Here is a 22,500-nt window from a genome sequence, read left to right as displayed (position 1 = left end):
GTGAGGAACACTGCAGTGATGTTTTACAGTAAGCCAGGTGAGGAACACTGCAGTGATGTTTTACAGTAAGCCAGGTGAGGAACACTGCAGTTGATGTTGTACAGTAAGCCAGGTGAGGAACACTGCAGTTGATGTTTTACAGTAAGCCAGGTGAGGAACACTGCAGTTGATGTTTTACAGTAAGCCAGGTGAGGAACACTGCAGTTGATGTTTTACAGTAAGCCAGGTGAGGAACACTGCAGTGATGTTTTACAGTAAGCCAGGTGAGGAACACTGCAGTGATGTTTTACAGTAAGCCAGGTGAGGAACACTGCAGTGATGTTTTACAGTAAGCCAGGTGAGGAACACTGCAGTTGATGTTTTACAGTAAGCCATGTGAGGAACACTGCAGTGATGTTTTACAGTAAGCCAGGTGAGGAACACTGCAGTGATGTTTTACAGTAAGCCAGGTGAGGAACACTGCAGTGATGTTTTACAGTAAGCCAGGTGAGGAACACTGCAGTGATGTTTTACAGTAAGCCAGGTGAGGAACACTGCAGTGATGTTTTACAGTAAGCCAGGTGAGGAACACTGCAGTTGATGTTTCACAGTAAGCCAGGTGAGGAACACTGCAGTGATGTTTTACAGTAAGCCAGGTGAGGAACACTGCAGTTGATGTTTTACTGTATTAAAAAAAAAAATTTGTAGCTAATTATTTTTGCTTTGATTCAAAGAATGATTCCACTGTGTCTGTATTGTTCATAATGAAACCTGTATCACATATTTTTTACTACAATATTTAATGAATGAACGAACAACTTACACAGTGAAACTATCGGTCTCTTGTGTGTGGGTGATCTAAATGAATGTTCTTATGGTTTTTCATGATAAATTAGTTATTTGAACCAATGATTCTGCAAGTGCAAGGTGTCTTTAAAGATACGAATGCACAATGCAATGTTTTGAACATTGGACAGCCTGTGTTACAAGTAATTCTGCTCTACATTATTTGGTGTTTTATGTTGTACATGGAGGATATGTTTTGCAGAATTCTGCATGCGGAGTCTCAATTGGGTGTTTGTCCCATTTTCTGAATTATTGGTTGGTGAGCTAACCCCAGACCTCACAACCATAAAGGGCAATGGGTTTTGTAACTGATTCAAGTATTTTTAGCCAGATCCTAATTGGTATGTCAAATTTTATGTTCCTTTTGATGGCATGGAATGCCCTTCTTGCCTTGTCTCTCAGATCGTTCACAGCTTTGTGGAAGTTACCTGTTGCGCTGATGTTTAGGCCGAGGTTTGTATAGTTTTTTTGTGTGCTCTAGGGCAACGGTTCTCGATAGAATTTGCATTTGTGGCCACGGCAACCGGACCTTTTTTGGAACACCATTGTTGTTGTTTTACTGAGATTTACTGTCAGGGTCCAGGTCTGACAGAATATCTAGGTGCTGCTGTGGGCGTTTGACTTCATGTTCAAGTGACAGTGAGTTTGGGTGCTTGGAGAAGAAGACAGAATGTAAACTACTCAACATGGAGAAGTGGTTGATAAACTGGAGGCCATGTTTCAGAAGGCACAGGTTGACATGGGTAGTACATGGAGAAGCGGCTGAGGCTGGACTTCGTGACTAATGCTCCAGGTAACGCTCCTCCTTCTCAAAACCCATTGGAGAAGGTCACAAGGGGAGGGACTTTGAATCTCCTCCTCCAATACAGTTGAAAAAGAGGCGAGGAGATCATGAAAAGATTGAGGTCTGATAAGTAGTCAGTAGGTATAGAGCTGCATCTAGTGGCCACGGGCAGGTACTGACAGTGTTTACAGGCAGAAAAGGCTAACAGACGAACAGATACAGAGAGATCTGACAGAAAGGTTGCATCCCAAAATGGCACCCTATTTCCATAGTGCACTACATTTGATCAGAGCTCTATGGACCCTAGTCAAAAGTAGTGCACTATAAAGGGAATGGAGAGCCATTTGAGACTAAGCCAGAGGACATGGTTGGCTGACTGGCTGGCTGGCTGACTGGCTGGTTGACTGGTTGGCTAGTTGAGTGTTTGGCTGGTTGACTGGCTGGCTGGTTGGCTGGCTGACTGTTTGGCTGGCTGGCTGACTGGTTGGTTGGTTGGTTGATTGGTTGGCTGGTTGACTGGCTGGCTAGTTGACTGTTTGTCTGGTTGACTGGCTGGCTAGTTGACTGTTTAGCTGGATGGCTGGCTGACTGGTTGGCTCTCATCATGTCCTGGTCATTTCTTGTTTATCTGACGGTGTGTCTCTCCTCTCGTTCCCAGGAGGCTGTGCTATAATCCGGCCTCCCAGAGATGGAGGGATAAGGTACAGAGGACTGACCCAAGAGCAGGTAGGGGGACGCAGGTTTATGTATTGTACTAGATTGTAACAAATGTACATGACAATTATTCAACAGGTACATCTCCCTATCTCACGTTGTGTGTGTTTGTGTCTGTGTGTGTGTGTGTATCCAGATCCGCAGTGTACATGTGCTACCTCTGGACTATGAGATTGAGTACATCTGCAGAGGGAACAGAGTGATCGTAGGTCCCAATGTTAGGAAGTGTCTACCCAACGGTACCTGGACTGACCTCACTCAGCGCAGCAAATGTTGTGAGTATCTCTTCTACTCTAATACACTAATCCGTAACTGACCATATATCCATATATTTGCTTCCACGTGTGACGGACTGGGTGTCCTGTGCACCACAAGACTGTGTTAGCCCACAGAGCTAAAGTCTAGGCATTCCATTGGGCAGCTAACGAAAGTCCAGTCTTAGTCAAGGTTACTCATAAACTCTCCATCTCTTTCTGCTTCGACCCGTCTTTCTCCATCATGCGTCTACTTTCAGCCCCTTCAAAACAGGGGGTCTACTCCTTTTAGAACGAGGTAAGGCCCTCTAACATCCATTCACATACTCGACTGCTATCCACTGAAAGCATGCAACTTTTTCATGGCAACGATGGTACGTCTCTATAACCCCTGTCGACTCTCTATAACCCCTGTCGACTCTCTATAACCCCTGTCGACTCTCTATAACCCCTGTCGACTCTCTATAACCCCTGTCGACTCTCTATAACCCCTGTCGACTCTCTATAACCCCTGTCGACTCTCTATAACCCTTGTCGACTCTCTATAACCCCTGTCGACTCTCTATAACCCCTGTCGACTCTCTATAACCCCTGTCGACTCTCTATAACCCCTGTCGACTCTCTATAACCCCTGTCGACTCTCTATAACCCCTGTCGACTCTATAACCCCTGTCGACTCTCTATAACCCCTGTCGACTCTCTATAACCCCTGTCGACTCTCTATAACCCCATGTCGACTCTCTATAACCCCTGTCGACTCTCTATAACCCCTGTCGACTCTCTATAACCCCATGTCGACTCTCTATAACCCCTGTCGACTCTCTATAACCCCTGCCGACTCTCTACAACCCCTGCCGACTCTCTACAACCCCTGTCGACTCTCTATAACCCCTGTCGACTCTCTACAACCCCTGTCGACTCTCTATAACCCCTGTCGACTCTCTATAACCCCTGTCGACTCTGTAACCCCTGTCGACTCTCAATAACCCCTGTCGACTCTCAATAACCCCTGTCGACTCTCTATAACCCCTGTCGACTCTCTATAACCCCTGTCGACTCTCTGTAACCCCTGTCGACTCTCTGTAACCCCTGTCGACTCTCTATAACCCCTGTCGACTCTCTACAACCCCTGTCGACTCTCTATAACCCCTGTCGACTCTCTAACCCCTGTCGACTCTCTATAACCCCTGTCGACTCTCTGTAACCCCTGTCGACTCTCTATAACCCCTGTCGACTCTGTAACCCCTGTCGACTCTCTATAACCCCTGTCGACTCTGTAACCCCTGTTGACTCTCTATAACCCCTGTCGACTCTCTATAACCCCTGTCGACTCTCTATAACCCCTGTCGACTCTCTATAACCCCTGTCGACTCTCTATAACCCCTGTCGACTCTGTAACCCCTATCGACTCTGTAACCCCTGTCGACTCTCTATAACCCCTGTTGACTCTCTACAACCCCTGTCGACTCTGTAACCCCTGTCGACTCTCTATAACCCCTGTCGACTCTCTATAACCCCTGTCGACTCTCTATAACCCCTGTCGACTCTCTATAACCCCTGTCGACTCTCTATAACCCCTGTCGACTCTGTAACCCCTGTCGACTCTGTAACCCCTGTCGACTCTCTATAACCCCTGTTGACTCTCTACAACCCCTGTCGACTCTGTAACCCCTGTCGACTCTCTATAACCCCTGTCGACTCTCTATAACCCCTGTCGACTCTCCCCTGTCGACTCTCTATAACCCCTGTCGATACAGTAACATTATGGAAGCATATTAGAACCTAAAACCTGAGGAATACATTTTCTCCTGCCTCCCAACCACCTCAATCCTACCTCCCTCCCTCCCTCCTTCCTTCCATCTCACCCATACCCCCTCTAACCCTGACACCCCCTTCCATCCCTCCGTCAACCCTCCCTTCCTCCCTCTCACCCATAACCTCTCCAACCCTAATCTATCCTTCCATCCCCTAGTACTACAGTGCCCGCGGGTGTGGACGTCTCTGGAGAACGGGCGCGTATCCCAGTGGCCCCTGGGGCCCCCGGTGGAGGGGACGGTACTGCAGTACAGCTGTCTGCCAGGATTCATCCTGGTCGGCAGGAACGCAACACACTGCAACAAGCTGGGCAAGTGGGACTCTCCCAAACCCGTATGCCACTGTGAGTAAAGATACTGAAGCGAAATAGTGCTTTGATCAAAAAGTGGATCTTAGGACTACCTGATGTACATTTTTACCAGAACCAATTTTGGATTTGTTCTGCTAGTCTATAGCTCTGTTAGTGTATGTCTCTGTTAGTCTATGGCTCTGTTAGTGTATGGCTGTGTTAGTGTATGGCTCTGTTAGTCTATGGCTGTGTTAGTCTATGGCTGTGTTAGTCTATGGCTGTGTTAATCTATGGCTGTGTTAGTCTATGGCTGTGTTAGTCTATGGCTGTGTTTGTCTATGGCTGTGTTTGTCTATGGCTGTGTTTGTCTATGGCTGTGTTTGTCTATGGCTGTGTTAGTCTATGGCTGTGTTAGTCTATGAGTCTGTTAGTGTATGGCTCTGTTTTTCTATGGCTCTAATAGTCTATGGCTCTGTTAGTGTATGGCTCTGTTGGTCTATGGCTCTGTTAGTCTATGGCTCTGTTAGTCTATGGCTCTAATAGTCTATGGCTCTGTTAGTCTATGGCTGTGTTAGTCTATGGCTCTGTTAGTCTATGGCTCTGTTAGTCTATGGCTCTGTTAGTGTATGGCTCTGTTAGTGTATGGCTCTGTCAGTGTATGGCTCTGTTAGTCTATGGCTCTGTTAGTCTATGGCTCTGTTAGTGTATGGCTCTGTCAGTGTATGGCTCTGTTAGTGTATGACTCTGTTAGTGTATGACTCTGTTAGTGTATGACTCTGTTCTTGTATGGCTCTTTTTTCTATGGCTCGAATAGTGTACTGCTCTGTTAGTCTATGGTTCTGTTAGTGTATGGCTCTGTTAGTGTATGGGTCTGTTAGTGTATGGCTCTGTTAGTGTATGGCTCTGTTAGTGTACGGCTCTGTTAGTGTATGGGTCTGTTAGTGTATGGCTCTGTTAGTGTATGGCTCTGTTAGTGTACGGCTCTGTTAGTGTATGGTTCTGTTAGTCTATGGCTCTGTTGGTGTATGGCTCTGTTAGTGTACAGCTCTGTTAGTGTACGGCTCTGTTAGTGTATGGCTCTGTTAGTGTATGGTTCTGTTAGTCTATGGCTCTGTTGGTGTATGGCTCTGTTAGTGTACAGCTCTGTTAGTGTACAGCTCTGTTAGTGTATGGCTCTGTTAGTGTACAGCTCTGTTAGTGTACAGCTCTGTTAGTGTATGGCTCTGTTAGTGTATGGTTCTGTTAGTCTATGGCTCTGTTGGTGTATGGCTCTGTTAGTGTACAGCTCTGTTAGTGTACAGCTCTGTTAGTGTATGGCTCTGTTAGTGTATGGCTCTGTTAGTGTATGGCTCTGTTAGTGTATGGCTCTGTTAGTGTATGGCTCTGTTAGTGTATGGCTCTGTTAGTGTACGGCTCTGCTCTAATAGTTTATTGCTCTGTTAGTGTATGGCTCTGTTAGTGTACGGCTCTCTGTTAGTGTAGGTCTCTGTTAGTGTATGGCTCTGTTTATTGCTCTGTAGTAGGTCTCTGGCTCTCTGTTAGTGTATGTCTCTGTTAGTGTATGTCTCTATAGTTTATTGTGTTAGTGGCTCTGTTAGTGTATGGCTCTGTTAGTGTATGGCTCTGTTAGTGTATGCTCTGTTAGTCTACGGCTCTGTTAGTGTATGGCTCTGTTAGTGTATGGCTCTGTTAGTGTATAGCTCTGTTAGTGTATGCTCTGTTAGTAGTTATAGTGCTCTGTTAGTGTATGTATGGCTGTGTTTGCTCTCTGTTGTTATGGTGTGTTAGTGTACGGCTCTAATAGTTTATTGCTCTGTTAGTGTATGGCTCTGTTAGTGTATGGCTCTGTTAGTGTATGGCTCTGTTAGTGTATGTCTCTGTTAGTGTACGGCTCTAATAGTTTATTGCTCTGTTAGTGTAGGTCTCTGTTAGTGTATGTCTCTGTTAGTGTATGGCTCTGTTAGTGTAGGTCTCTGTTAGTGTATTGCTCTGTTAGTGTATGTCTCTGTTAGTGTATGTCTCTAATAGTTTATTGCTCTGTTAGTGTAGGTCTCTGTTAGTGTATGTCTCTGTTAGTGTATGGCTCTGTTAGTGTATGGCTCTGTTAGTGTATGTCTCTGTTAGTGTATGTCTCTGTTAGTCTACGGCTCTGTTAGTGTATGGCTCTAATAGTGTATGGCTCTAATAGTGTATGGCTCTAATAGTGTATGGCTCTAATAGTGTACGGCTCTGTTAGTGTACGGCTCTAATAGTGTATGGCTCTAATAGTGTATGGCTCTAATAGTGTATGGCTCTAATAGTGTATGGCTCTGTTAGTGTTAGGCTCTGTTAGTGTTAGGCTCTGTTATGGCTCTGTTAGTATGGCTCTGTTAGTGTACGGCTCTGTTAGTGTACGGCTCTGTTAGTGTACGGCTCTGTTAGTCTATGGCTCTGTTAGTCTATGCTCTGTTAGTCTATGGCTCTGTTAGTCTATGGCTCTGTTAGTCTATGGCTCTGTTAGTCTATGGCTCTGTTAGTCTATGCTCTGTTATTCTGGCTCTGTTATTCTATGGCTCTGTTAGTCTATGGCTCTGTTAGTGTATGGCTCTTAGTGTATGGCTCTAATAGTGTATGGCTCTAATAGTGTATGGCTCTAATAGTGTATGGCTCTAATAGTGTATGGCTCTAATAGTGTATGGCTCTAATAGTGTATGGCTCTAATAGTGTATGGCTCTGTTAGTGTACGGCTCTGATAGTGTATGGCTCTAATAGTGTATGGCTCTAATAGTGTATGTCTCTGTTAGTGTACGGCTCTGTTAGTGTACGGCTCTGTTAGTCTATGGCTCTGTTAGTGTATGGCTCTGTTAGTCTATGGCTCTGTTAGTCTATGGCTCTTTTAGTGTATGGCTCTGTTAGTGTATGGCTCTGTTAGTGTATGGCTCTGTTAGTCTATGGCTCTGTTAGTCTATGGCTCTGTTAGTGTATGGCTCTGTTAGTGTATGGCTCTGTTAGTGTACGGCTCTGTTAGTGTACGGCTAGTCTATGGCTCTGTTAGTTATGGCTCTGTTAGTGTAGTCTATGGCTGTGTTAGGCTCTATGGCTCTGTTAGTCTATGGCTCTGTTAGTGTATGGCTCTGTTAGTGTATGGCTCTGTTAGTGTATGGCTCTGTTAGTGTATGGCTCTGTTAGTGTACGGCTCTGTTAGTGTACGGCTCTGTTAGTGTATGGCTCTGTTAGTGTATGGCTCTGTTATGGCTCTAATAGTGTATGGCTCTTTTAGTGTATGGCTCTGTTAGTGTATGGCTCTGTTGTTAGTGTATGGCTCTGTTAGTGTATGGCTCTGTTAGTGTACGGCTCTGGCTCTGTGTTACGGTCTATGGCTGGCTCTGTTAGTCTATGGCTCTGTTAGTGTATGGCTTGTTAGTGTATGGCTCTGTTAGTGGCTCTGTTAGTCTACGGCTCTGTTAGTGTATGGCTCTGTTAGTGTATGGCTCTGTTAGTGTATGGCTCTGTTAGTGTATGGCTCTGTTAGTGTATGGCTCTAATAGTGTATGGCTCTAATAGTGTATGGCTCTGTTAGTGTATGGCTCTGTTAGTGTACGGCTCTGTTAGTGTATGGCTCTGTTAGTGTACGGCTCTGTTAGTTTACGGCTCTGATAGTGTACGGCTCTGTTAGTGTACGGCTCTGTTAGTGTATGGCTCTGTTAGTCTATGGCTCTGTTAGTGTATGGCTCTGTTAGTCTATGGCTCTGTTAGTCTATGGCTCTGTTAGTGTATGGCTCTGTTAGTCTATGGCTCTGTCTGTTAGTTTACGGCTCTGATAGTGTACGGCTCTGTTATGGCTCTGTTAGCGTATGGCTCTGTTAGCGTATGGCTCTGTTAGCGTAGTCTATGGCTCTGTTAGCGTATGGCTCGGCTCTGTTATGGCTCTGTTAGCGTACGGCTCTGTTAGCGTACGGCTCTGTTAGCGTACGGCTCTGTTAGTGTACGGCTCTGTTAGTGTACGGCTCTAATAGTGTACGGTTCTAATAGTGTATGGCTCTAATAGTGTATGGCTCTAATAGTGTTTGGCTCTGTTAGTGTACGGCTCTGTTAGTGTACGGCTCTGTTAGTGTACGGCTCTGTTAGTCTATGCTCTGTTAGTCTATGGCTCTGTTAGTCTATGGCTCTGTTAGTCTATGGCTTTGTTAGTGTATGGCTCTGTTAGTGTATGGCTGTGTTAGTCTATGGCTCTTTTAGTGTATGGCTCTGTTAGTGTATGGCTCTGTTAGTGTACGGCTCTGTTAGTGTACGGCTGTGTTAGTCTATGGCTGTGTTAGTCTATGGCTCTGTTAGTGTATGACTCTAATAGTGTATGACTCTAATAGTGTACGACTCTGTTAGTGTACGGCTCTGTTAGTGTACGGCTCTGTTAGTCTATGGCTCTGTTAGTCTATGGCTCTGTTATTCTATGGCTCTGTTAGTCTATGGCTCTGTTAGTGTATGGCTCTGTTAGTGTATGGCTCTTTTAGTGTATGGCTCTTTAGTGTATGGCTCTGTTAGTGTATGGCTCTGTTAGTGTACGGCTCTGTTAGTCTATGGCTGTGTTAGTCTATGGCTGTGTTAGTCTATGGCTCTTTTAGTGTATGGCTCTGTTAGTGTATGGCTCTGTTAGTGTATGGCTCTAATAGTGTATGCCTCTAATAGTGTATGGCTCTAATAGTGTATGGCTCTAAAAGTGTATGACTCTGTTAGTGTACGGCTCTGTTAGTCTACGGCTCTGTTAGTGTATGGCTCTAATAGTGTATGGCTCTAATAGTGTATGGCTCTAATAGTGTATGGCTCTAATAGTGTATGGCTCTGTTAATGTATGGCTCTGTTTACAGTAAGATATAAAGTAGCTCTAAATCCAGTATGTATTGTGTGTATTGAAACTAACACAATTCTCTGTTTGGTTCTTCCACCGTGTGTCCATGTTGAAGATGACAGACATTACACAGGTAAGACCATTTCCCAACATGTCTCCTGGAAGATCGTATTGATTTTTAGTTCATTGCTATCCGTGTAGTTTTTCCATGTAGTTTTTTTCCATTTAGCGCTGTGTTTCGGTACGTCTAAAGGGAATCTAGCGAAGGGAAGCAACACGAGCAAGCAGTTGCTTATGAACAGATACGTTTGTTGATAGTTTGACCATGTGTAGATCTGCTAAATGGGACTAATCAAATGAAGTGTGACGTTTCTTTCTGTAGCCTCTCGAGCCGCCTGATCCCGCGAGCTTACACGAATGGTTGATATCCGGGCAGCGAACCATTCATGTAAGCTTGCGTGGTTCGGAGGCTCGTGAGTCTAACTTTTTTGTAGAAGCTGCCGATTTCTATTATCTGATCAATTGATCGCTTTGTCAATCCTGCACATGATGGCAGTGTTGCACTGGAAATACATCTGGGTTTAACGTCACAATAACGTCATACTCTTGATTGCATGTGATTAAGAAAAATATAGACTCTATATTTATTTACTTACTTTATTTATCCAGGTAGTCTATTTATTTAGCCTTTATTTGTCCAGGTAGTCTCATTATTTATTTAGCCTTTATTTATCCAGGTAGTCTCATTATTTATTTAGCCTTTATTTATCCAGGTAGTCTCATTATTTATTTAGCCTTTATTTATCCAGGTAGTCTCATTATTTATTTAGCCTTTATTTATCCAGGTAGTCTCATTATTTATTTAGCCTGTTCTTTGTGCGGGATTGTTTGTGTGACATTTGAGACGAACGTGTTTGTTCATGTTCGTGGGTGTTGCCGGACTGTTTTAGTCCCATGTTTGTTCATGTTCGTGGGTGTTGCCGGACTGTTTTAGTCCCCATGTTTGTTCATGTTCGTGGGTGTTGCCGGACTGTTTTAGTCCCCATGTTTGTTCATGTTCGTGGGTGTTGCCGGACTGTTTTAGTCCCCATGTTTGTTCATGTTCGTGGGTGTTGCCGGACTGTTTTAGTCCCCATGTTTGTTCCTGTTCGTGGGTGTTGCCGGACTGTTTTAGTCCCCGTGTTTGTTCATGTTCGTGGGTGTTGCCGGACTGTTTTAGTCCCCATGTTTGTTCATGTTCGTGGGTGTTGCCGGACTGTTTTAGTCCCCGTGTTTGTTCATGTTCGTGGGTGTTGCCGGACTGTTTTAGTCCCCATGTTTGTTCATGTTCGTGGGTGTTGCCGGACTGTTTTAGTCCCAGTGTTTGTTCCTGTTCGTGGGTGTTGCCGGACTGTTTTAGTCCCTGTGTTTGTTCCTGTTCGTGGGTGTTGCCGGACTGTTTTAGTCCCAGTGTTTGTTCCTGTTCGTGGGTGTTGCCGGACTGTTTTAGTCCCTGTGTTTGTTCCTGTTCTGTTGGGTGTTGCCGGACTGTTTTAGTCCCCGTGTTTGTTCCTGTTCGTGGGTGTTGCCGGACTGTTTTAGTCCCAGTGTTTGTTCCTGTTCGTGGGTGTTGCCGGACTGTTTTAGTCCCCGTGTTTGTTCCTGTTCGTGGGTGTTGCCGGACTGTTTTAGTCCCCGTGTTTGTTCCTGTTCGTGGGTGTTGCCGGACTGTTTTAGTCCCGTGTTTGTTCCTGTTCGTGGGTGTTGCCGGACTGTTTTAGTCCCCGTGTTTGTTCCTGTTCGTGGGTGTTGCCGGACTGTTTTAGTCCCCGTGTTTGGGGCATTTGTTTTTGTGAGCGCCCAATGTTACGTGGGGTGGCCTATGTTCACCGTGTGTACATTAAAGAGCACTACCGTGAACTCTCTGTTTCCTGCGCCTGAATTCACACACACTACACCCATATCGTTACACTAGGGTGTCCCAGATTAGACTGGGTTTGATTTACAGGAGTATTTATGGTTCTACGCCCAGATATCTAATTGATTTACTTCCCCCATGTTAGGGATGCACATAATCACAGCACCAGATCAGCTGTTGCTATTGTGTGCTTATACATGTTCAGGAGTAATGCTGGGAAAGGTACTTTCTTGTATACTGGAGCCTAAAAATGACGTCCTCTCTGGGCAGCTTTAAAAAGGAAGTTAAAAAAACTGTTTGATGTCTTCTATGTCCATTTGAATGCCCCCTACGATTAGATAGATGTTCTTCTTCTTTGATTTTTATGTTTTATTATCTCGCTGTCATCCTGTGTTCAACCTTGTTGGATCTTGCCCAGCCATTTTGTCTCGATGGAAATAAGTCCCGGAATTTATTGTGCTTTGTCCTCGTCGATGTGTATTTCTGGCTTTTTAAAAGTTTTATGCGAGTCTGTTTTTTTTAAATGGTCGAATTAATAAACTAAACATGCAAAAGTGATTGTTTTTGATAAAAAAAGGCTTTATCTACCTTCCCAACTAATTAGAATCTTCAAACATTTATTTTCATGGAAAAGATGTTTCTGGACGATGCACCATGATGCACCATGCTGGACGATGCACCATGCTGGACGATGCACCATGCTGGACGATGCACCATGCTGGACGATGCACCACGATGCACCATGCTGGATGATGCACCATGCTGGACGATGCACCATGCTGGACGATGCACCATGCTGGACGATGCACCACGATGCACCATGCTGGACGATGCACCATGCTGGACGATGCACCATGCTGGACGATGCACCACGATGCACCATGCTGGACGATGCACCATGCTGGACGATGCACCATGCTGGACGATGAACCATGCTGGACGATACACCATGCTGGACCATGCTGGACGATGCACCATGCTGGACGATACACCATGCTGGACGATGCACCATGCTGGACGATGCACCATGCTGGACGATGCACCACGATGCACCATGATGGACGATGCACCACGATGCACCATGATGGACGATGCACCATGCTGGACGATGCACCATGATGCACCATGCTGGACGATGCACCATGCTGGACGATGCACCACGATGCACCACGATGCACCATGCTGGACGATGCACCACGATGCACCATGCTGGACGATGCACCATGCTGGACGATGCACCACGATGCACAATGCTGGACGATGCACCACGATGCACCATGATGGATGATGCACCACGATGCACCATGCTGGACGATGCACCATGCTGGACGATGCACCATGTTGGACGATGCACCATGCTGGACGATGCACCACGATGCACCATGCTGGACGATGCACCATGCTGGACGATGCACCATGCTGGACGATGCACCACGATGCACCATGCTGGACGATGCACCATGCTGGACGATGCACCATGCTGGATGATACACCATGCTGGACCATGCTGGACGATGCACCATGCTGGACGATGCACCATGCTGGACGATGCACCATGCTGGACGATGCACCACGATGCACCATGCTGGACGATGCACCACGATGCACCATGATGGACGATGCACCACGATGCACCATGCTGGACGATGCACCATGCTGGACGATGCACCATGATGGACGATGCACCACGATGCACCATGCTGGACGATGCACCACGATGCACCATGATGGACGATGCACCACGATGCACCATGATGGACGATGCACCATGCTGGATGATGCTGGACGATGCACCATGCTGGACGATGCACCATGATGGACGATGCACCACGATGCACCATGCTGGACGATGCACCACGATGCACCATGATGGACGATGCACCACGATGCACCATGATGGACGATGCACCATGCTGGACGATGCACCATGATGCACCATGCTGGACGATGCACCATGCTGGACGATGCTGGACGATGCACCACGATGCACCATGCTGGACGATGCACCACGATGCACCATGCTGGACGATGCACCATGCTGGACGATGCACCACGATGCACAATGCTGGACGATGCACCATGATGCACCATGCTGGACGATGCACCACGATGGACGATGCACCACGATGCACCATGCTGGACGATGCACCATGCTGGACGATGCACCACGATGCACCATGCTGGACGATGCACCATGCTGGACGATGCACCATGCTGGACGATGCACCATGCTGGACGATGCACCATGCTGGACGATGCACCACGATGCACCATGTTGTTGACAACATGACCGAGCAGCGCAGATTACTCTTCATTTGAGAAGGGCTCGCCTCTCTCCCTACTTTTGCGTAACATAAATCCTCCAATCATTAGGTGATTGTTTTATCGGGAATCTTTCGCTCCCGCCTGCTGTGAACTGGACTCCTACTTACTAGCTAGGAAGCTAGATAGCTAGCACAGTGTCGCTCTCGCTTGTTGTGATCTGGACTCCTACTCACTAGCTAGGTAGCTAGCACAGTGTCGCTGTCGCTTGTTGTGATCTGGACTCCTACTCACTAGCTAGGTAGCTAGCACAGTGTCGCTCTCGCCTGTTGTGATCTGGACTCCTACTCACTAGCTAGATAGCTAGCACAGTGTCGCTCTCGCTTGCTGTGTATTTCTTTTTTCTTTTTTTGTATTTTCACTCCGTTTTCTCCAATAATTTAGTGGTATCCAATTGGTAGTAGTAGTTACAGTCTTGTCTCATCGCTGCAACTCCCATACAGACTCGGGAGAGGTGAAGGTCGAGAGCCATGCGTGCCCCGAAACACAGCCCAACCAAGCCTTTCTTCTTGACACAATGCCCATTAAACCCGGAAGCCAGCGCATCAATGTATCGGAGGAAACACCGTACACCTGGCGACCATGTCAGCATGCACTGCGCCCGGCCCGCCACAGGAGTCACTAGTGAGTGATGAGACAAGGATATCCCTGCCGGTCAAACCCTCCCCTAACCCGGACGACGCTGGGCCAATTCTGCGCCGCCCTATGGGCCTCCCGGTCGCAGCCGGCTGCGATAGAGCCTGGACTCAAACCCAGAATCTCTAGTGGCACAGCTAGCACTAGGATGCAGTGCCTTCGACCACTGCGGCACTCGCGAGGCCTTTCACCTGCTGTGTACTGGACACCTACTTACTAGTTAGGTAGCTAGATAGCTAGCAGCGGTGTCACTCCTGCCAGCTGTGTACTGGACTCCTACTTGCTAGCTAGATAGCTAGATAGCTAGCACAGTGTCACTCTCGCCTGCTGTGAACTGGAATCTTACCGACCATCGCCCCTGGTGAGACAAAACCGCGACTCGTCAGTGAAGAGCACTTTTTCCAGTCCTGACGGTGGGTTTGTGCCCATAGGTGACGTTGTTGCCGGTGATGACTGGTGAGGACCTGCCTTACAACAGGCCTACAAGCCTGAAGGTCCCACGTTCATCTGTACAAACAATAGTACGCAAGTATAAGACGCGTTCTGTCTCCTAGAGATGGACGTACTTTGGTGCGAAAAGTGCAACTCAATCTCAGAACAACAGCAGGACCTTGTGAAGATGCTGGAGGAAACAGGTACAAAAGTATCTATATCCACAGTAAAACAAGTCCTATATCGACATAACCTGAAAGGCCGCTCAGCAAGGAAGAAGCCACTGCTCCAAAATCGCCATAAAAAAGCCAGACTACGTTTTGGAACTGCACATGGGGACAAAGATCGTACTTTTTGGAGAAATGTCCTCTGGTCTGATGAAACAAAAATAGAACTGTTTGGCCATAATGACCATCGTTATGTTTGGAGGAAAAAGGGGGAGGCTTGCAACCCGAAGAACACCGTCCCAACCGTGAAGCACGGGGGTGGCAGCATCATGTTGTGGGGGTGCTTTGCTGCAAGAGGGACTGGTGCTCTTCACAAAATAGATGGCATCATGAGGAAAGAAAATTATGTGGATATATTGAAGCAACATCTCAAGACATCAGTCAGGAAGTTAAAGCTTGGTCGCAGATGGGTCTTCCAAATGGACAATGACCCCACGCATACTTCCAAAGTTGTGGAAAAATGGCTTAAGGACAACAAAGTCAAGGTATTGGAGTGGCCATCACAAAGCCCTGACCTCAATCCCACGGAACATTTGTGGGCAGAACTGAAAATGCGTGTGCGAGCAAGGAGGCCTACACACCTGACTCAGTTACACCAGCTCTGTCAGGAGGAATGGGCCAAAATTCACCCAACTTATTGTGGGAAGCTTGTGGAAGGCTACCTGAAATGTTTGACCCAAGTTAAACAATTTGAAGGCAATGCTACCAAATACTAATTGAGTGTATGTAAACTTCTGACCCACTGGGAATGGGATGAATTGAATAAAAGCTGAAATAAATCATTCTCTCTACTATTATTCGGACTTTTCACATTCTTAAAAGAACGTGGTGATCCTAAATGACCTAAGACAGGGATTTTTTACTAGGATTAAATGTCAAGAATTGTGAAAACTGAGTTTAAATGTATTTGGCTAAGTTGTATGTAAACTTCCGACCGACTTCAACTGTAGCTACTTTAGCAGGTGAAAGCTGTGTGTTGGAAAACCTTGGTATAGCATTGGGTGTAGTAGGCATCGCGATGCTCATGTGAATTCTTTCTTTCTTTTTGGGCTTCAGACCCATCCCTACTTCTCACTTAAAACGTAGCTTAGAGATTTGTAAAAATCCCTAAATACATCAGTATACACATTTGTCCTATTGATATCCTAAATGTATGAATTTAACTTAATTTATTAAGTTCCATGTCACTATCTTAAAGCAAACAGGTTATGAAGAATGTTTGATTACAACATTTTCTTTTTCCAGATATTGAAAAGGAGCTTTTCTGCCAAAATGCAATATTACCTCTTCTTCGCTCGGTGGAGACGTTGGATTTCTCAAGACCAAATATGTTTGGTACCAGAAGTGTACTGTACTGAGAGGAACACAGGGAGGCAGGATAAACCAGAAGTGTACTGTACTGAGCATGTAGGAACACAGGGAGGCAGGATAAACCAGAAGTGTACTGTACTGAGAGGAACACAGGGAGGCAGGATAAACCAGAAGTGTACTGTACTGAGAGGAACACAGGGAGGCAGCATAAACCAGAAGTGTACTGTACTGAGAGGAACACAGGGAGGCAGGATAAACCAGAAGTGTACTGTACTGAGCATGTAGGAACACAGGGAGGCAGGATAAACCAGAAGTGTACTGTACTGAGCATGTATGTGTCATGTTCTGACCTTTATTTCCTTTGTTTTGTATTCATTATTTAGTATGGTCAGGGCGTGAGTTGCGGTGGGCAGTCTATGTTTGATTTTCTATGATTTTGGGGATTTCTATGTTTCGGCCTAGTATGGTTCTCAATCAGAGGCAGGTGTCATTAGTCGTCTCTGATTGAGAATCATACTTAGGTAGCCTGGGTTGCACTGTTTGTTTGTGGGTGATTGTCTATGTTGATTGCTTGTTTCAGTACAGTTCTCATTAGCTTCACGGTCGTTATTTCGGTTATTGTTTTTGAATAGTGTTTCAGTGTTTTCTTTATTAAAATTAATGATAAACACATACCACGCTGCATTTTGGTCCTCCAATCCTTCTCGCCTCTCCTCTTCAGATGAAGAGGAGGATCACCGTGACAGTAGGAACACAGGGAGGCAGCATAAACCAGAAGTGTACTGTACTGAGAGGAACACAGGGAGGCAGGATAAACCAGAAGTGTACTGTACTGAGAGGAACACAGGGAGGCAGGATAAACCAGAAGTGTACTGTACTGAGAGGAACACAGGGAGGCAGGATAAACCAGAAGTTGAAACCAGATCATACAGGTCATTGACAAAATAAAGGAAAAACAGAGACGGCCGTGTGGTTTACATCGTTTTCCTGCTCATCAAACCATCCAGTGACCACTTGCACCCAGTGAATGGGAACATTGTCATCATATGGGTGCGTTGCCATGGTAGCCGAAATATTGGGCCAAAATAACGGCCTGCCCAGCATCTTTATGCATGACCCTAAGTATGACAGGATGTTAATAACTGCTTAATTAACTCAGGAACCACACCTGTGTGGAAGCACCTGCTTTTAATATACATTTGCATTCCTCAATTCACTCAAGTGTTTCCATTATTTTTGCAGTTACCTGTAGATGTAACGTTCCCTCTGTTGAACTCAGAGGTCTTTAAACTCCTAACAGCCTTTTAGCCTCAGCCACTGCAACATAAAACAAAAATGTCCCCCCTATGCCCCCCCCCTATGTCCCCCCTATGCATGCTCCACCATAGGCCATGAGTAGGAGGGACAGACAATGACTGGCTCTGGGAGGATTTAGAGGTTGCACTTTCGTTTTGTCGTAATAGAGGAGACATTTAATGTCTATGTAATGTAATGTCCATGTTCCCACAGCCTCGACCTTGACAGAAGTCACAGTGAGATAGTGTGACCCGCGGTGCCATCACTCAGGGGCAGTGTTGGATAAATAGTATCCTGGTGGTCATAGTACAACATTGGCTGCATCCCAAATCCCTTCTCCTGAAGTGTGTGCTACTTCCCACAAAATCTAAAAGCATTTGATTGGTGGAGGCACGGGCTAGGAGAGTTTCCATCATATTCCTTATACCAGTCATTTCCTTCTAAATCAGTGAAGGGAAGTGAACAAGTGTACATTTTGGGAGGAAGGAGAGATAATGGATCATAATGTAGACATAGTGAAACACTGGGTGGCAGTATGACCTCAGGAACACCTTTATTTAACTCGGCAAGTCAGTTAAGAACAAATTATTATTTACAATGACGGCCTACCCAGGCGACGCTGGGCAAATTGTGCGCCACCCTGTGGGACTCCCAATCACGGCTGGTTGTGATACAGCCTGGATTTGAATCAGGGTGTCTGTAGGGATGCCTGTAGCACTTGAGATGCAGTGCCTTAGACCTCCGCGCCACTAGGGAGCCACTTTCCGTTACTCCTTCTTTATCCCCAAAGACATATATGGTGTATACAGTGGTATTGCCGTTCGTTGTTCGAGGATGGAGTTTTACAGGAACACCGTTACTAAGGTGACGATGGAGTTCGTTATCTCCCAGATTGTGCACCACATAGTGGTGTCAAGGCCTGGGATACACTCTCAGGCTGAGGCCCAAATGACACCCTATCCCCTTTGTGGAGCTCTATATAGGCTGTAGGGTGCCATTTGGGATGTACTCTGAGTGTCCTCCCCCTAGACAGTGTTAGCTAAATTAATGACTGGCAGTGTTAAAATATGAGAGAGAGAGAGACTCACTCTCACACAGTTTCTCTCTCTCACACAGTTTCTCTCTCTCACACAGTTTCTCTCTCTCACACAGTTTCTCACTCTCACACAGTTTCACTCTCACACAGTTTCTCTCTCACACAGTTTCTCTCTCTCACACAGTTTCTCTCTCTCACACAGTTTCTCTCTCTCACACAGTTTCTCTCTCTCACACAGTTTCTCACTCTCACACAGTTTCTCTCTCTCACACAGTTTCTCACTCTAACACAGTTTCTCACTCTCACACAGTTTCTCTCTCTCACACAGTTTCTCTCTCTCACACAGTTTCTCTCTCTCACACAGTTTCTCACTCTCACACAGTTTCTCTCTCTCACACAGTTTCTCACTCTCACACAGTTTCTCTTCTCACACAGTTTCTCTCTCTCACACAGTTTCTCTCTCTCACACAGTTTCTCACTCTCACACAGTTTCTCTCTCTCACACAGTTTCTCTCTCTCACACAGTTTCTCTCTCTCACACAGTTTCTCACTCTCACACAGTTTCTTTTTCACTCTCACACAGTTTCTTTTTCACTCTCACACAGTTTCTTTTTCACTCTCACACAGTTTCTCTCTCTCACACAGTTTCTCTCTCTCACACAGTTTCTCACTCTCACACAGTTTCTTTCTCTCTCTCACACAGTTTCTCTCTCTCACACAGTTTCTTTTTCACTCTCACACAGTTTCTTTTTCACTCTCACACAGTTTATTTTTCACTCTCACACAGTTTCTCTCTCTCACACAGTTTCTCTCTCTCACACAGTTTCTCACTCTCACACAGTTTCTTTTTCACTCTCACACAGTTTCTTTTTCACTCTCACACAGTTTCTTTTTCACTCTCACACAGTTTCTCACTCTCACACAGTTTCACTCTCACACAGTTTCTCTCTCACACAGTTTCTCACTCTCACACAGTTTCTTCTCACACAGTTTCTCACTCACACAGTTTTCTCTCTCTCACACAGTTTCTCACTCTCACACAGTTTTCTCTCACTCTCACACAATTTCTCACTCTCACACAGTTTCTCACTCTCACACAGTTTCTCACTCTCACACAGTTTCTCTCTCTCACACAGTTTCTCTCTCTCACACAGTTTCTCACTCTCACACAGTTTTTCACTCTCACACAGTTTCTTTTTCTCTCACACAGTTTCTTTTCACTCTCACACAGTTTCTCACACAGTTTCTCACAGTTTCTCTCTCTCACACAGTTTCTCACTCTCACACAGTTTCTCACTCTCACACAGTTTCTCACTCTCACACAGTTTCTCACTCTCACACAGTTTCTCTCTCACACAGTTTCTCACTCTCACACAGGTTCTCTCTCTCACACAGTTTCTCACTCTCACACAATTTCTCACTCTCACACAGTTTCTCACTCTCACACAGTTTCTTTCAGTTTCTCTCTCTCACACAGTTTCTCTCTCTCACACAGTTTCTCACTCTCACACAGTTTCTCTCTCTCACACAGTTTCTCTCACACAGTTTCTCTCTCTCACACAGTTTCTCTCTCTCACACAGTTTCTCTCTCTCACACAGTTTCTCACTCTCACACAGTTTCTCTCTCTCACACAGTTTCTCTCACACAGTTTCTCTCTCTCACACAGTTTCTCTCTCTCACACAGTTTCTCTCTCTCACACAGTTTCTCACTCTCACACAGTTTCTCACTCTCACACAGTTTCTCTCTCTCACACAGTTTCTCTCTCTCACACAGTTTCTCACTCTCACACAGTTTCACTCTCACACAGTTTCTTTTTCACTCTCACACAGTTTCTCACTCTCACACAGTTTCACTCTCACACAGTTTCTCTCTCTCACACAGTTTCTCACTCTCACACAGTTTCTCACTCTCACACAGTTTCTCACTCTCACACAGTTTCTCACTCTCACACAGTTTCTCTCTCTCACACAGTTTCTCACTCTCACACAGGTTCTCTCTCTCACACAGTTTCTCACTCTCACACAATTTCTCACTCTCACACAGTTTCTCACTCTCACACAGTTTCTCACTCTCACACAGTTTCTCTCTCTCACACAGTTTCTCTCTCTCACACAGTTTCTCACTCTCACACAGTTTCTCTCTCTCACACAGTTTCTCTCACACAGTTTCTCTCTCTCACACAGTTTCTCTCTCTCACACAGTTTCTCTCTCTCACACAGTTTCTCACTCTCACACAGTTTCTCTCTCTCACACAGTTTCTCTCACACAGTTTCTCTCTCTCACACAGTTTCTCTCTCTCACACAGTTTCTCTCTCTCACACAGTTTCTCACTCTCACACAGTTTCTCACTCTCACACAGTTTCTCTCTCTCACACAGTTTCTCTCTCTCACACAGTTTCTCTCTCACACAGTTTCACTCTCACACAGTTTCTTTTTCACTCTCACACAGTTTCTCACTCTCACACAGTTTCTCTCTCACACAGTTTCTCACTCTCACACAGTTTCTTTTTCACTCTCACACAGTTTCTTTTTCACTCTCACACAGTTTCTTTTTCACTCTCACACAGTTTCTTTTTCACTCTCACACAGTTTCTTTTTCACTCTCACACAGTTTCGCTCTGTGTGAGAGAGAGAAACTGTGAGAGAGAGAGGGAGGGAGAGAGAAGCAGTGAGTGAGTGAAACTGTGAGAGAGAAACTGTGAAAGAGAGAAGCAGTGAGAGTGAGAGAAACTGTGAGTGAGAGAAACGGAGAGAGTGAGAGAGAAACTGTGAGTGAGAGAAACAGAGAGAGAGAGAGAGATATATAGTGAGAGAGAGAGAAACTGTGAGAGATGGAGGGAGAGAAACTGTGAGAAAGAGAGAGAGAGATATATAGTGAGAGAGAGAGAAACTGTGAGAGATGGAGGGAGAGAAACTGTGAGAAAGAGGGAGGGAAAGAAACTGTGTGAGAGAGAAAGTGTGAGAGATAGGGAGAGAGGGAGAGAGAAGCAGTGAGAGTGAGAGAAACTGTGTGAGAGAGAAACTGTGTGAGGAAACTGTGTGAGAGAGAAACTGTGTGAGAGAGAGGGAGGGAGAGCAACTGTGTGAGAGTGAGAAACTGTGAAAGAGAGGGAGGGAGGGAGAGAGAAGCAGTGAGTGAGAGAAACTGTGAAAGAGAGAAACTGTGAGAGAGAGAACCTGTGAGAGAGAACCTGTGAGAGAGAACCTGTGAGAGAGAACCTGAGAGAGAGAGAACCTGTGTGAGAGAAACTGTGAGCGAGAGAAACAGAGTAAGAGAGAAACTGTGAGAGAGAGAAACAGAGAGAGAGAGAGAGAGATGGTGAGACTGAGAAACCGAGAGAGAAAATGTGTGAGAGGGAGAGAGAGAAACTGTGAGAGAGAGTGAGGGAGAGAGAGAGAAACTGTGAGAGAGAGAGAAACTGTGAGAGAGAGAGAAACTGTGAGAGTGAGAGAAACTGTGTGAGAGAGAAACAGCGAGAGTGAGAGAGAACTGTGAGAGAGAAACTGAGAGGGAGAAACAGAGAGAGAGAGAGAGAGATATTGAGACTGAGAGAAACAGAGAGAGAAAATGTGTGAGAGGGGGAGAGAGAGAAAATGCGAGAGAGAAACTGTGTGAGAGAAACTGTGAGAGTGAGAGAAACTGTGAGAGAGAGAATCAGAGAGAGTGAGAGAGAAACTGTGAGAGAGAGAGAGAGAGAGAGAGAGATGCAGTGAGATCATTACAACACTGTATATATAAATGTTCTTTATTCTTTTGGAACGTTTGTGCGTGTAACATTTACTGTTAATTTGTAATGTTTATTTCACTTTTGTTTAGTATCTACTTCTCTTGCTA

General features: G+C 45.7%; 1 protein-coding gene across 1 annotated transcript in view; it reads left to right on the top strand.

Annotated features, from left to right (window-relative positions):
* LOC124043145 (gamma-aminobutyric acid type B receptor subunit 1-like) overlaps positions 1-22,500 on the top strand; it is a 438,637-nt gene that overhangs the window by 68,939 nt on the left and 347,198 nt on the right. The window contains exons 3-6 of the mRNA XM_046361378.1: positions 2,268-2,335; positions 2,460-2,598; positions 4,550-4,735; positions 9,622-9,639. Of these exons, the coding sequence (XP_046217334.1) occupies positions 2,268-2,335; positions 2,460-2,598; positions 4,550-4,735; positions 9,622-9,639 (411 nt within the window). The remainder of the gene's footprint in view (positions 1-2,267; positions 2,336-2,459; positions 2,599-4,549; positions 4,736-9,621; positions 9,640-22,500) is intronic.

This window comes from Oncorhynchus gorbuscha, linkage group LG09 (assembly GCF_021184085.1).
Source record: "Oncorhynchus gorbuscha isolate QuinsamMale2020 ecotype Even-year linkage group LG09, OgorEven_v1.0, whole genome shotgun sequence".
NCBI classification, from domain to species: domain Eukaryota; kingdom Metazoa; phylum Chordata; class Actinopteri; order Salmoniformes; family Salmonidae; genus Oncorhynchus; species Oncorhynchus gorbuscha.
This window is presented reverse-complemented; position numbering and strand designations above follow the sequence as displayed.